This window comes from Tupaia chinensis, unplaced genomic scaffold (assembly GCF_000334495.1).
Source record: "Tupaia chinensis unplaced genomic scaffold, TupChi_1.0 Scaffold144899_1, whole genome shotgun sequence".
In the NCBI taxonomy this organism is placed as follows: domain Eukaryota; kingdom Metazoa; phylum Chordata; class Mammalia; order Scandentia; family Tupaiidae; genus Tupaia; species Tupaia belangeri.
The window spans coordinates 3097358-3113739 of NW_006204759.1; the positions used below are offsets into that span (position 1 = coordinate 3097358).

At 43.3% G+C, this 16382-nt stretch overlaps 1 protein-coding gene across 7 annotated transcripts in view; it reads left to right on the forward strand.

The window, feature by feature from the left end:
• RAP1GAP2 (RAP1 GTPase activating protein 2) overlaps nucleotides 1-16382 on the forward strand; it is a 262143-nt gene that overhangs the window by 194527 nt on the left and 51234 nt on the right. For all 7 annotated transcript variants that reach the window (XM_006167571.3, XM_027767925.1, XM_006167572.3 and 4 more), the window contains 3 exons: nucleotides 916-1019; nucleotides 12554-12632; nucleotides 13484-13537. In XM_006167571.3, the coding sequence (XP_006167633.1) occupies nucleotides 916-1019; nucleotides 12554-12632; nucleotides 13484-13537 (237 nt within the window). The remainder of the gene's footprint in view (nucleotides 1-915; nucleotides 1020-12553; nucleotides 12633-13483; nucleotides 13538-16382) is intronic.

Below are 16382 nucleotides of genomic sequence, written 5' to 3' on the forward strand. Positions count from 1 at the left end.
CCGTGTGCATTTCAGGAGGGGGTAGAATGCTTAGTGGTTGGAGGAGAGGGAGGGTGGGTGGAGTTTGTAACTGTTCAAGGAAATGTAAGTTCTCACACCTTGGAGGTCTCCACATCTCTCATGGCCTCATTCCGGCAGCTCCCCTGAGTCCTGGCGCTGGATGGCATGCCAGGAGCCTCTAATTGCTTAGGAGTGAAACAGCTACATTTCTTTAAATATATTCTGCCCTTCGGACTTACTCTATGTCCCTAGGGCAGATTTGGGAAAATCTCTAGTCTAAGGCAGCATTGCCTGAGGAAAAGGCTGCATCCCAGAGGATCTTGTTAAAATGCAGATCCAGGGCCCCACCCTGATCCGAGGGGGCTCTGGGAAGCCTGTTTAGTCCATGCTCCCTGAGCCGGGAGAGACTTCCTGGTTCAGAGGACCCTTTGGCTCCCCTTGGGGGAAGGAGTGGAGCTTCCTCCTAGCTTTCTTCTCACAGAGTCTGAATTGGTGAGAGCTGCCCCCGGGAATGGGAGCGAGAACGTGAATTCAGTATCTTGCAGTGATGAACTTGAGCTTCCTGTTCAGAGATGTGGGTTGAACCCTGGATCTGTCACTTGCGGGTCCTGACCCTGGGTGGTTATGTAACCTGAGGACTAGTTTGCTCATCTGAGAAATGGGGATGAGGATGTTATCCCCTGCATAAGACTGTGGTCAGGATTACAGGAGCTAGTGGGTTTTAAGCTGTTAGCAGAGCGCCTGGCACATTCTAGGGCTTGGCAGCTGGTACCTGTTCATGCCATCCTCACCATAGCAGTCATGACAGCAGTATCTTGCTCTCCTTATTGCTATGGGGCTTCTCCTGGTGAAGGTGGGTGTGAGGATCATATCTGGAGGGTCTCCTCTCTGCTCACGCCCAATTTCTGTTTCTAGGATCATCTAAACTTCTACTGTACTGGGAGCAGCCTGGGGAACTTGATCCTGTCCATCAAGTGTGAAGAAGCCGAGGGGATTGAATACCTCCGTATCATTCTCAGGTGGGGTTTGCACTGTTGGAGGCCACACCTCTTCCAGGTGGAGCTGCCTGAAGTGGCAGGGGACCCAGAAATACCAGTCTGATCAGTCTGGCTAGGGAGTGCTGGGGGACTGACCTGCTGCAGTCCTGGGGCTATGTCTGAAGCCGACAGGCGGGGAGACCAGATGTGCCTGCCAGCTGGCTGCAGTGTCAGAGAGCTAGCCTGGTCTCAAGGTCACCTGGACCGTATCCCTACCTGACTCTCTTTCTTTTACAATTTGCTATAGGGTGCATGTTCCCATGCAGAGTGACAGAGAGGGGAAGTGAGAAAGCACGCCCGCAGGGGCATGGCCATGCTGCGGTCACTTCACTGTCCTCTTGGGATTTTTAGGCACACACGCGCATGTGCCCACTGTGATTATCAAGCCGCTGGGTCTGGGACCTGAACTGCACAGTTGGCCATGTGGGATCCAGCCGCCTTAACCACCATGCTACTGGTTGACCCTGACTTTCTTTGTAGGAACTGGGCTCCGAGGAAGATGGAAAGCTAAATGAGGAGCGGCTTAGTGTGACTCAGGCGGGGTGCTTAGTGGGGCTCAGGCTGAGCTACTGCTCCAAATCCTGGGAGAGTGTTTGCCAGGACTGCCTGTGGAGTTCCGCAGAGCCCAGAGCCTCTGGTGTGTGTGTGCAGGGCTCCCTGAAATGGAGTGATGTTCACAGCGGGGACTCCCATTTACAGCTGGAGCCAGGATGCCTGGCTCAGCAATGTGACCTCCTCAAGGGCAGGATCTGGAACTGGTTTCTGTCTGGTTCAGCTGGCATGTTTTGTAAAGCCTCCTTTGTACCAGCAACTATGGTAGGTGCGGGGGTAAAGGATGACTGAGATGTGGCCCTTGTTTTCCAAAGGCTTACAGTCTAGTGTGAGAGAAACTCACAATTTGAACGTGTCTCAGGTATTATTTTAGTGATATGCCCAGGATGCTTTAGGGACACAAAGGGGTGCATGTCTTATTTAACCCTGCTCCTGGTGGGCTGGTGGAGAAGCCAGGAAGGCCAAGTGCTGGGCGCGTCACAGGGTGATAGCAACCTGCTGTGCGCTCACCTCGTATTTGTTATATGATTGGAGGTCCTTGCAGGCATTTGGGAAAGAAAAGTAACGTTTTTTTACTGCCCAAATTTTAAGATAAATTTGGAAGGAAGAAATGACACCTAACACTGATTTGGGGAGGTAGGAGGAGATGATTTGAGGAAATTGTCACCATCCATCCAATCTTGATTCACTTATTATAAAAGGAAGAATCTTTCTTTCTCTCTTTCTCTCCTTCCTTCCTTCCTTCCTTCCTTCCTTCCTTCCTTCCTTCCTCTTTCTTTTTTCTCCCTTTCTTTTGCTTTCTTTCTTGCTTGCTTTCGTAAAGGTTTGCCTGGATAGAAACCATATTTACAAGGCATGAATGAGTCAATTGTATAGCTAGAGCCAAGTTTTCTGAGGGAGTGATACCTGAATCCCCACCTCCAAATAGGTTTTCTAGCTAGGTGAACACCCGTAAAGAGAATTGTTTCTTTTCTTAATAAAAACCAGACCAAGATTGGGTGGGATGGCTGACTAAGATGACCTATGAATACAAGGATCTAACCCATTCCCCCCCTCCCCCAATATTATATCCTATTTGAAATACTGCATCTGGACTGAAAGTTAGAAAAAGTTGCCAGGCACACAACCTACACTTAGATTTTTTTTAAAAAAAATTTATGCAGCAGTTAAGGACTAAAATATAACTGATATTGAGAGTTGGACACCAGTTTCCCTTCCTTAGAAAACTAGGGAATATATGAAACTGGAGATTCTGGAAGCATCATGTACTCTTTAGGAGTGAGAGTGAGACCTGGCCTGGTCAGGGGTCTTTCCACATGGAACCACTTTTGGTGTTCTGGGGCAACAGTACTTGAAGTCAATGCCCTGGGAACCTGGCGGCAGGATCACAGTTATGAAGCCAGTGAGTAGGGTGGCAGAGGGAAGTCATAGACTAGCTAGGAAGCTGAACAATCACACTGTGTACTTGGAGTGGTTTCCAGGCTTAACTGGAAACCAGACATAAAAACTTGGCTTTATGATTTAGCAGCTTTAGCAGACACAAAGAAGAAATTATCAAAAGATGAAATTCCCCGTCTGGCAGTGACTACTGTCCCAGCTTCTTCCTCATTCCCCATAGGCTTCTGGATTATTTAATTGATGTCACAAATGCGGCGAGTATGCTAACAGTCTCTGTGTGCTATGAGAGTACCCAGGGAAAATCTATCCACAGTTTAGAGACAAATCACAAAACCATGGAAGTGTCTTCATTTTCAAGTTTGTGCATGAAGAAGAGGGAAAAGAGAAACAAACCCTCATAGGTCTGTGAAGTAAAGATTCCGTGTCTAATAAAAAGCATAAACCAAGTACAGAATGTAGAAAGAAATCTTTTGAAAAAGATTTACTATATAGTGATGCAAAACTGAGATATTTATAAACTTCTATTTTCTGCAGACTACTTAGAAAAAGAAATACTCTGAAAGAAAAGACGAAAGATAAAATAAGGCAACTGGATGAATTGAAAAAGTTTCTCATTAAGTTAACGCGGTAATATGTAAAAACTAAAAGTGGCCCAAGAAAATTTAAAAAGGTATAAGAAGCAGTAAAGAGCAAAATCTACTTTGTATAAACTCCAGTTAATACTATGGAAGACAAGCTTAAAGCGTTCTTGGAGTAAGTCAAAGAAAACAAAAATTTTAAATTATGAGCAAGATTATGGTGAAATTAAACATATGGATAATTTATGATCTTAGACTAATTAAAGACTTAAATCTGCAGAGCAAAATGACTCACCTAGTGTCACACCAAATTAATGAGAGAAAATTAATAGCTGGACATATTTCAATGACAATTTAGTATTTTATATATATAAAAACACTGGTGGAATACAATGATTTTAAATAATAAAGGAAGACAAAGGAGGCATACAGAAAAAGAAAATAAGGAATAAATAAATAAATGAATACATACGTGATGATAGGAAATGAGTTAAATTTTGCTATTGAACAGCAAAAATTCTCAGTTTGGTTCATCCAAAAAAACAAAACAAAACAGACTCCCACAACCTATCTGTCTATATCTTACTGAAGAAAGTAAATCAGAATATTTAAAAAGAAAAGTGTTGAGAAAAAGTTATAACTCAAATACAAAAAGAAAACAGACTTGGCAGTATTAATATAGAAAAGTAGAATTCAAGGCAAAAAAAAATCAATGTTATATCAGTGTTATAAAGAGGGCTATTGACTATTTCTAAAGGTAAAATCCACAGCCAAGATATCTTATACACGCATATGTAATGATTAAAATGTGGAAAATGCACAGAGTACACCTGTAGTGACAGATTTCTAACACACTCCCCATCACTTGACAGATTAGAACTAGGGTAAGAAATAAAAGAATCTGGGCAATCACATTAATTTTATTTATATAAATTATATACATTTATCTTTTTTTTTTTTTGAGAGGTTTTTGCTATAGGGCACGTGCGTTCGCCAGACAGAGAGACAGAAAGCGAGAAATCACCCCCCAGGGGGGATGGCCACACCGCAGTCCCTTCTCCTCCATTCTCCTCTCGGGATCTTGGGCACGCACACGCACACACCCAGCGTGAGTTTAAGCCACCAGGTCTGTCTGGGACTCGAACTGCGGTCGACTACGTGAGAGTCCAGCGACATAGCCATTCTGCTAACTGCTGGTCCCAAATTATATACATTTATCTTTATATGTATCCATTTATATTTCTAACTATCAAACTTTGATTCTCTAATAGATTTCTGTTTCTTTTCCAATACCTATGGAATAGTTATACAAATTAGTTTCATAGCAGATTAGTGGTTTTCTCTGTACCTGTTACTTCAGAACCATCTTGGACCTTTAAAACTAAGCAAAGCAGGGAAAACTAAACAAAAACCAATGAACAACAACTACAACAACAGAAAATAAAATGAAATAAAAATCCAAAACTAAAATAAAGACCCAGCCTTCTAGGACCTAACTTAACTATTTAAAACACACACCCAGGGCTAGGAGGTTAAGGCAACTGGGTCTCACATGGACTGACTGAACAGTTTGAGTCCTGGACTTGGTAGCTTGAAAATCACGCTGGGAGCATGTGCGTATATGCCCAAAATTCTGAGAGGAGAATGGAGGAGAAGGGATTATAACATGGCCATCTGTGCTACATAGCAAATTAAAACACATACACATGCAAATATACAAATATGAGATATGTAAAGAATATGTATAAATATATGTATAATATGTTTATATTCTTATTTCTTCCTTATTCCTATAGCAGTCTATAAACCATACTGTTCTTTAACTTGATTATCTTAACAAAGTATCTTAGAATTTCCCTTATTAATCTATCTATCTGTCTATATAAATTTTAAAATTTTATTCATTATCATTATCCTTCAATTTGACTGGAGAGACATACAGAGAGAGAAAGAGTGAGAAAGCAAGTAGCCAGGTCTGGGATTCCCATTTGTGGGAATCCAGTGTATCAACCACCATGTCACCTGCTGACCCCGTAGTATATGTTTTTTAAAAAAATTTTATTGCCAGAGTATGTGTTTGCTTGCATGCATGTGAGAGAGAGAGAGAGAGACTCCTTCCAGTAGGCCATGGTCACACCACAGTCTTTTTCCCACCATTTCTGCACCCCATCAAGATTTGGGACATGCACACACACACACACACACCAGGTGTGTTTTTTCAAGCCACTGAGCTGGGATTTGAATCGTGGTCAGCCATGTGGGATCCAGTTCCCTATGCACAGTGCTGCAGGGCCAGCACTATAGAGTTTCTTATTCCTTCTTTTTTTAGGGGGGGGGAGGTTTTTCGCTATAGGGCACGTGCGCTCGCCAGACAGAGAGAGACATAGAGACAGAAAGCAAGAAATCACCCCACAGGAGGGATGATCACGCCGCAATCCCTTCTCCAATTCTCCTCTTGGGATCTTGGGCATGCACGCACACGCACCCGGCGTGAGTTTTAAGCCACCGGGTCCGGGACATGAACCGCGGTCAACTATGTGGGAGTCCAGCGAAAAAGCCATTATGCTAACTGCTGGTTCCCAGAGTTTCTTATTCCTTTTACTGCTGCATAGTATTTCATTGCACGGATATGAAATAATTTATTTGATAGATCCTCTAGTAATGACTATTGCCCATCTTTGGTATCACAAGGATTGTTTTAACGAATAACCTTATGCAGATATGAATTCGAAATGATTAAAAGAGTTTCTCAGAAGTGAGATTGCAGGATGAAAACATAAAGACATTGTATTTTTTTAAAGAATTATTATTTCATTTAACTTTATTTATTTATTTGTTTATTTATTTAAATATGACCAGAGAGGCACAGAGTGAGAGAAAGAGACTAAGAAAAGCGACTAAGCAAACTGCCAGATCTGGGACTCGAACCACGATCGTCCATGTGAAGAATTACTGATGGGTGCTGTGTTCAATTTATACTATCAAATTGGACATTCCGTTTGAAACAAATGCCTCTCTAGAAAAATATGCATTACTGAATACAACTCAGGATGCGTTAACACACCATTAACTACGAATAAATGGAAAGGCTCTCAGAGCTATCTCTCCAAATGTTCGTAGATCTAGATGGTTTTGCAGGTTGGCATTTTAAACTTTAAAGGGCCAGTTTAAGGGAAAAGAGAAATACAGAAAACTCTTCAACTTGTTTAGTAATGCCTAAAAGATCCTTATGAAAAAAATTTGGACAAATAAAATGCAAAAAAAAAAAAAAAAGAAAAAGAAATAAAAATTAGAGGCTAGTATTCCTTGTGAATATAGAAGTAAATGTTCTAAACAAAATAGCTGTCCTAGAAATTCAAATCTAAACAGACTATTAATATTTCACCAGGCCAGCAGGTTGGTGTAGTGGTTAAGGTGCTGGACTTGCACATGGCTGACGGTGATTTGATTCCCAGACCTGGTGTCCTGAAAATTACACCAGACATGTGTGCGTGCATACTTAAAATCCCAGGAGGAGAATGGAGGAGAAGGGATTGAGGGATGGCCGTCCCTCCTGAGGGATAGTTTCTCACTTTCCCTCTCACTGTCTCTCTCTGTCTCTCTTCACCAAGTGCACATGCCCAATGACAAAAGTCAATTAATTAAGCAATCAAATCATATAAAATTGTTTATTAAAACAAAGAGAATAATTTTTTCCCATATGGGCATAAAGGTTAAGATGCTGGATCTCACATATTCAATTCTGTGGTTTGAGTCCCAGACCCAGTGGGTTGAGGTTCTTGTGGGGCACATGTGGGTACATGCCCAAAATCTTGAGAGGAGATTGGAGGAGAAGGGACTTTGGTGTGGCCAGCCCCTGGGGGGTGATTTCTCACTTTCTCTCTCTCTCTCTCTCTGGTGAGCAGATGGACCCTATTAGCAAAACCAAACCAAACCAAGCCAAACCAAACCAAACCAAACCAAAAAATACTATAACCAAGAAAGAGTTATTTTAGCAATGTAAGAATTGTTAATATTAGGAAATTCGTGTATGTATCATTTATTCATTCACTTTTTCTTTAACTGAGTCTTGATATGTGCCAAATTGTCTAGTGGTGATAGGATACTATGAAGAATAAGCTTTTATCTTATTGCTTGGCCAGAGAAAGTGTTTATTCTAGGGATTTTTTTTTTTTTTTTAGTTTATTTTATTCATGGTAGCACATGTACCAGAGAGAGCTGGGTGGAGACAGGCACCATCAACACAGTCACAGTGCAGTCTCCTCCACCTGCCCTTTGGCTTGTCAGGACCTTGGGCAAATGCATGTTTTAGGTTGACTGGACCTGAATCCATAGTTCAACAGATCTGAATCCATAGTTGGCCATGTGGCTTCCATTGCTGTTGTTCAGTATGCTACCTCCTGTGGCTCAGAGGCTGGGCCCATTTTAGGTACCCTTACTCTTGTTTTTGGTATTACTTGTCATTATCTTTCTATGGACCTGGATCATTGTGGGCTTGTGAGCATGAAGCAAAAGATAGATGATAAGAGACTGAAAGAATTTCAAAACAACTGGAGTGTGGAATGTGTGTCGAGTAGAGAGGTAAGAAAATGCTAGATTCTATATAGACAAAGTTTAGGAGCTTGAGTTTTATGCTAAGAGCTATAAAGAGGTACTGAAGAGAGGATGTCATGATCAGATTTGCACTGGAGAATGATCTCTCTGGCTAGAATAAGGAGAATGGCTTGGAGGAAGGGCAAGGCCAGAAGCAGGAAGGTGAGTCAGGAGGCTGCTGTGATGAGCCAGGTGCTGATCACAGGTGACAATCCAGGCCACCACGTTGCGTAATGTGAATGGTGCCCCCAGAGCCGTGAAACCAACAGCTGTGATGGGAACGGAACCAGTGTGGCTTGCACTGAGAATAAAGAAAAGTGAGTGGAAAATTCCAAAACACCTGGGGAACACTGACTTTAAGAAGGACAGCCAAGAACATCAACAAATGGGACATGGATTTACTGCTGATGAAATGCAAATAATGGTATGCTTTCAAAAATGACTTAAAATAAATATATTTAAGATCCTAAAAAGACAAAGAGTGAATAGTTTCTATAAAATGGATAGTAAATTGTGATACAGAGAAATGAATCGAGTACACATAGGTATATAAAGGAAACAATTAGATTTATTGGAGATAAGATTATTCGCTCATGGGATAAAATCCAGTCTGTTCAAAGAGTGAATTTGTCAAAGGGAAACTAGTCCCAAGAAACTCATCCAGAACACAACACAGATAAAGAGATAAAGTATATGAAAAAGAAGATAAGATGCATGGAGAACAGATTTGTCTCAGAGGAGTCCCAGAAGGAAAGAATAGAGAAATGAGTGAACAAATATTCCTAAGGTTAATAGCTGAAACTAATTTGGCATTGAAGAAAACATATACCATGCAGTCACGTACACTTTTAAAACAAAGCACTATTTCTAGACATGTTGATGTGAAACACTAGAAATAAAAATTTAACAAGTGTAAAAGCTACTCAAGGATGAAGACAGATTATTTATGACATAATGACAACTAGGCTGAAATAGACTTCTCTTTAGCCATAATAGCTGTTGGAAGACAACGGGATAAATCCTTAAATTATTGAAAACAGAAGGGGAAGAAGGAAGAAACTAATCCTTTTAACCTAAAATTCTATGCACAGAAACACTATCAGTAAAGACAAAATGAAACTGTTTTCAGACATTAAAAAAAAAAAAAATGAAGGAAGTGTATCACTCAGACTCTTCCTGAAATAATTACTAAAGGATTTTTACATTGGCCATGAGAGAACCCAGAAGAAAAGACACAGTTAAAAAGTGACAAGAGATGAGTAAATCATGTTGATAAATTTAATTACTGACTGGAAAAAATAAGTAATTTTTGGCATGTTTAAAAGGAGACTTGGAAACCAGTCTGTGGCCTGAAGTTAAGGCAGCTAGGATCACTGTGCTATTCAAGTCCTGGATCCAGTGGCTTGGGTAAACATGCCGGGTATATATGTGTGTCCAAAATCCTGAAAAGAGGGAGAAATGGAAAAAGGATTCTGGCATGATCATGCCCCGTAGGAGTACTTTCTCATTTCCTCAATCTCATTCTCTTTCTGGTGAGCACACGTGCCCTCTGGCAAATTTATAAAAAAAAAAAGAAGAAGAAGGCCCTTTTAAATAATTCATGGGCTGAAGAGGAAATCACAAAAGAACTGACAAAATATTTAAAGCTGAATGAAAGGACCAGCAGATGGTGTAACGGTTATGTTGCTGGACTCCCACATAGTCAAACACGGTTTGAGTCCCAGATCCAGAGGCTTAAAACTCATGCAGGGTGTGTATGCATGCATGCCTAAAATCCTGAGAGGAGAAGGGGTTGTTGCGTGGCCATTCCCCCGGGGGGTGATTTCTCACTTTCTCTCTCTCTCTGTCTCTCTGGTGAGTGTGCATGCTCCCTATAGCAAAAAATCTCTCTTGAAAACAAAACAAAACAACAGCAACAAAAACCACCGTGAATTAGAGTGAAAGTATTACCTATTAAAAGATGTGGAACACAGTTAAAGTGGTATGTAGAGAGAGATATATAGTCGAAAATGCACTTGTAAAAGAAAATAAATATCATAAGTATGTATGCTGGTCAGGAAGTTAGAAAAAGAACAGTAGGCAAAACCCCGAAGAAAATAGAAGGAAAAAAAATAAAAAAGAGAACAAACAAATGAAATAGAAACCAAAATTTATTTTTAAAAAAAGACATGATCAACAAGACCAAATGCTACCTTTCTTTCTTTCTTTTTTTTGGAGAGGTTTTTCACTATAGGGCGTGCGCGCTCACCAGACAGACAGGGAGAGACAGAGAGACAGAAAGCCAGAAATCACCCTCCAGGGGGGATGGTCACGCCGCAATCCCTTCTCCATTCTCCTCTCAGGATCTTGGGCACACACGCACATGTGCCCAGCGTGAGTTTTAAGCCACTAGGTCCAGGACGTGAACCACGGTCGACTACATGGGAGTCCAGCGACATAGCCATTATGCTAACTGCTGGGCCCCCAGATGCTACCTTTCTGAAAAGACTAATAAACTCTAGCTAAGGCAGATTGAAAGAAACAAAGATGCAAATAGTATTATAGCAATGAAGGAGGGGCACACCTATAGGTAGAGATGAAGTCTTAAGAGAACACCAAAAATAACTTTGTCTCAATGTGTCTGATGGATAATTGTATAGAAAGACATAAATTACCAAACTTGACTCAGTGAGGAGTAGAAGACTTAACTGTTTCCCACTGAAGAACTAAATAGATCTGACTTGTAACAGTAACCTGCTGCTCTGCAATGCTGAATTCATATGGAAGGTTCTGGATTTGGTTTTCTGGTCGACCTGACTGACTGGGAAGGCTAGAGAGGGGACTGTGGTGTGAGACTTAAATAAACTTAGAACTGAGCTGAAATGGGGACCAGCAGTTAGCGTAATGGCTATGTCGCTGGACTCCCACTAATCGACCGATGTTCGAGTCCCGGACCCAGTGGCTTAAACTCACTCCCGGCGCGTGTGCATGTGTGCCCAAGATCCCGAGAGGATGGAGGAGAAGGGATTGCGTCGTGGCCATCCCCACTCGGGGGTGATTTCTCGCTTTCTGTCTCTCTGTCTCTGTCTGTCTGGTGAGCGCACGTGCCCTATAGCAAACCTCAGGGGAAAAAAAAAAAAAAAAAAAAAAAACCCTTTAAAAAAAAAAAAAAAAAAAAAAAAAAAAGAACTGAGCTGAAATGGTAGCCAAAAGTAGACTATACAACAGGGGTGCCAGCATGTGGTGTGGAGGTTACGGTGCTGGATTGTACTTGGCCAACATCACAGTTTGAGTCTTGGATCTGGTGGCTTGAGAATCATGCCAAGTGTGGGTGTGTGCATGCTCAAAATCCCAAGGGGAGACTAGAGAAGAAGGAACTACAAAGTGACCATCCTCACCAGGGGGTGTTTTCTCACTTTCTCTCTCTCTCTCCTGCTGGCCAGTGTTTGAGCCCTATAGCAAACAAAAGAAAAAAAGAAAACATATATGTGCATGTGTGTATATATATACATGTATATATATGCACACCACACACACACATACACACACAGAGAAGGCTCAGAAATATCACAGACAAATTTCTGCAAATCTTTAAGGAATAGAAAATCTGTATATTATACAAATGATTTAAAAAATGAGAAAATGCCCAGCAATTTTATGAGGCTGAAATAACACCTTGGTATTAAAACCTGGCAAAGGAAGTATAAGAAAACAAAAGAAAACGAAACGAAATAGGCCAGTGTTGCATTTGAACATAGATTGAAAATCTAAATAAAATACTAATGACTTAAATTCAGCAGGGTTTTAAGAATAATACATCATAAGCAAGTGGCGTTTTACCCGTGGAATGGGAAGGTAGCTCAGCCGAAATGTAATCCACCAGGTTAACTGATTAAAAACCATATGATTATCTCAGCAGATACAGAAAAGCATTCAGTAAAATTCAGCACTTTCATGACGTGCTGAATAAATCAGGAGAACCAGCTAAATTTAGTCTCATGGTGAATTCTTTTGAAAATCAGACTCCATCCCATTTATATTTTGAGAAAATTCAGATTTTCAAATACTGTTAGGCTGTTGGAAAAGTCATGACATATTTTTCTATGCAAAAAATGCATAATGACTTCTCTGATGACCCAATAGATTTTTTTTTTTTGGTAAAAGTTCAGTTCATTTCTTGTATTTCAGTGACTTTTCTCGGCATGTTCTTTAAACCTCTACCTCCCTCAGGATCCTCTAGTAGGACTCCTTTGTCCCACCCTTTGAGTGTGCTGTCCAGCATGTGTTTGCTTGAGAAGAGGCAGATCTGACCACAGGGAGAGCTGAAGCAAGTGTCCCTGTCTGGTGATCTCAGCCACTTTCCTCATTGATTCTGTTTCTTGTGAATTCCCTTTTCTCACCCATCCCCATGTGCAGGTCCAAACTGAAGACGGTGCACGAGCGGATCCCCTTGGCTGGCCTGAGCAAGTTGCCCAGCGTCCCTCAGATTGCAAAGGTAAAAACCAAATTCCAAGAAAAGGTGGCTTTGCCTTTTAGCCCAGGCTGACTCTGAGTTGAGGGTCAGGATGTCCCTGGTCGGCTCTGCCCTTGGGAAGGAGGCGGCTACTCTTTGGCCCCTGACTTCACGGACGGGGGGTAGAGAAGAGTTGTTGGCAGATGACCTTTCTTTCCTACACCCTCCCAGCTCACCCTGTGGCTGAGACAGCTCTGGAGACAGTGTAACTTAAGAATGGTCTCTGCCCCAAATAGTTCACCGCCAGTTCAGGAGACAAGAGGAAGAGTAAGACGGAGCCAGATATGGCAAGTGCTGCAGGGCCTCAGAGAAGGGGTGTGCAGGAGTGGTCAGGGGAACCTCCACAGCAGAGAGGCCTGAGTTGGGCTGAAGGATGATGCAGACCGAGCACCCCTTGAGTAAGGAGTTGTTAGCTGGTGGAGCAACCCATGTCATGCTTTGGGACCAGAAAGTTAGGAATGGAGTCAGCACAGCACAGGGGTCCAGAAGGCTGGCCAGCTGGCTTGAGTGGGAGTCTCACTCTGGGAGTGGGGATAGCAGGTAGGATTGTGCTGACTGCCTTTGGTGGGAGTGGGACTGGATGACCTCTGGCCTTGTCTTCAGGTCAGGATGGAGACAAGTCTCAGGTTTCATCTTGTCCCTCCCTTCCCTTTATCAGGAAACCCTAGAAGGGTTAGTTGACTGGCCTGGGCACACAGAATCAGAATCGGGACCCAGGCTTCTGACCCTGCCTGCTTCCTCTCCCCCTTTTGATTTTTTCTCTGTGTTCAGAGCATCCCGGGTAGTTCTATTGACAGGGTCCCTGAACTGTGTGTTTCTCTCTCTCTGCTCAGGCTTTCTGTGATGATGCAGTGGGGCTGAAATTCAACCCTGTCCTGTACCCCAAGGTGAGGACCTTCATGCCCCACACCCCTTTCACCTTGGTACCAATTGCACACCTATGGCTTTGTGGGGATTCTCTACCTCCATGTCTTCCTCTCTCTCTGCCCATCCTTCATGAATGCGTCCTGTCCTTAACCACGCCTGGATCTCTGACCCAGCTCAATTAATCCCAAGCCTGTGGTGAAGGTGGCAGAGGGTGGAAATGTAAAACTTTTGCACCTCAACCCAGGCATACCCACCTGAGGCCAGTGCCGGGGTGGGGTGTGGCTCTGCCTATCGCTGGGGAGCTGGTGCTGATCCAGGCTGCTGTCGTGGAGGGCTGAGGGTGCAGGAAGCACCCACTGGGAAGTAAAAGCCCAGACTTTGGCTTCCCATTGCCCATGCTTCTGCAGCTCTGGGGCCTTCCAAGTTTCTGTCTGCTGTGGAGAATAAACTGACTGCTTATCTGATAACTTAGGACTGGCCTGGTGTGAATGCCAGTTCTGATATGGAGGTGTGAGTGGGGAGGGGAAAAATAACAGGATAGGTTGCTAGGCCCACTCAAGGACTGTTATGGCTTGACAGAGCTTTTATCACGCATGGACAGCAAATTGCTTGGAATAGGCTGCAGGAGGGCCAGCAGGTGGTGAGGTCATTAAGGCATGAGATCTCACGTGGTGGACTCCATAGTTCGAATCCTGACCTGACATCTTGAAAATCATGCCAAGTGTGCATGTGTGTGCACCTAAAATCCTGAGAGGAGAATGGGGGGGAGAAGGGATTGTGGCATGGCCATCCTCCGTGGGGGTGCTTTCTCACTTTCTCTTTCTTTGGTGAGTGCACATACTCTGTGGGAAAAATCTGAAAAGAAGAAATAGAAAAGAAGAAGTTGGCCACAGGAAGAGAATCAGGGCGCCACTGCTTCTTTGAGAGCCAGTGAGGCGGGCCAGAGAAAATGAGAGCAGAGACACGCTTCTGCTTGGGCCAGCGCTACGGCAGCTGAGGCTTGCCGGAGCCAGTTCTGTCCATTCCCCGAGGCCCAGCTCTGACAAACAGGACATGGCATGTCTGTTGGGGAAGAGAGGCTCTGTCCCGGCTAAGACACTCAGAACCCTCTGGAACAAGTGCCTTAAACGTTCATGACCGTAGTGGTTATGTTGCTGGACTCCCATGTAGTCGACTGCTATTTGAGTCCTGGAGCCAGTGGCTTAAAATTCACGCTGGCACATGTGCGTGCGTGCCCAAAATCCCAAGAGGAGAATGGAGGAGAAAGGACTGTGGTGTGGCCATCCTCCCGGGGGGAGATTTCTCAGTTTCTGTCTCTCTAGAGAGTACACATGCCCTATAGCAAAAGTCTTTCTAACAAAAGTTCATGAGGAGCATTATACCTGAGAAACACCTGTTTATTCACCTTCAGTGGCTGAGCTAATGCACAGGGTCCTCTCCTGCACAGCATCTTTCTTCACTCAGAGGCCTCTTTGGAATCAATTAATTAATTTTTCAAGTTTTATTTTATTTTTGCTTGATACATTAGGCACCTTTGTTTTAACATTTGCTGACACTTAGCCGTAATATGCTACATTGAATGTTTTCTTTCTTATTTTTAATTGAAAACATTTTTTAAAGGGTTTTGCCATAAGGGCACAGGTGCTTGCCAGAGAGAGGCAGAGAGAGATAGTGAGAGGGAAAGTGAGAAATCACCCCTGGGGGAATGGCCATGCTGCAATTCCTTCTCCTCTATTTTACTCCTGGGATTTGGGGCACACATGCACATGTGCCTGGCGTGATTTTCAAGCCACCAGGTCCAGGACTTGAACTGTGTCAGCAATGTGGGAGTCTAGCACTGTGCCACTTGGCCCCTAATTAAAAACAGTAAAATTATTTTTATTTCATTCATTTACTTAAAAAAAATTTTGCTAAAAGGCATGTGCACTCACTGAAGAAGAGTGCTGAAGAGAGACAGAGTTAGAGAGAGAGAAAATGAGAAAGCACCCTCCCCCATGGGTGGTGGCCGTGCCACAGTCACTTCTCTCAGGATTTTTGGGCATGCACGCACACACACCTGGTGTGTTTTTCAAGCCATCAGATCCAGGATTTGAACCGCACCGTTGGCTATGTGGGATCCAGTCACCCCAATCACCACATTACTAGTTGATCTTAAAAACATTTTTCTAGAGGCAGTTTTGATGTGTTGCCACACTGGCCTTGAACTTGTGATCTTCCTGTCTCTGCGCTTTGAATAGCTGGGACTGCAGGCACACACCACTGCACCCAGCATGAGCACTTTCTGTTGTTTAGATTGTTCAGAATGACCTCCCTTTATAACTAAAGCTCAATTGGTGAGGCCCCATCATAGAGGCCTAACTTAACCACAGGTTTGGTAATCTGCTGTCAAATCGTATCCTCCAAGAGACCCCCAATGGCGTTCATTTACATAGTCCTCTCTATAACTTGGAAAGCCTCCTGCCTTGGTTAGCATGGATAGACAACTGCATTTTCATGTGTTTTGTATTTGAAGGATTGCTTAGTTCAGACAGGATATTAACCTTGTTCATCTGGCTGAGATTGGGCGTTTGTGTGTGTTTTTAAATTTGCAAGAACAGGGAACCAGCAGTTAGTGTAATGGCTATGTCGCTGGACTCCCACGTAGTTGACCGTGGTTCGTGTCCCGGACCCGGTGGATTAAAACTCACGCCGGGCGCCTGTGCATGCGTGCCCAAGATCCCGAGAGGAGAATGGAGGAGAAGGGATTGCGGCGTGACCATCCCCCCTGGGGGGTGATTTCTTGCTTTCTGTCTCTATGTCTCTCTCTGTCTGTCTGGCGAGCGCACGCTCCCTACAGTGAAAATCTCTCCCCCCCCCCAAAAAAAA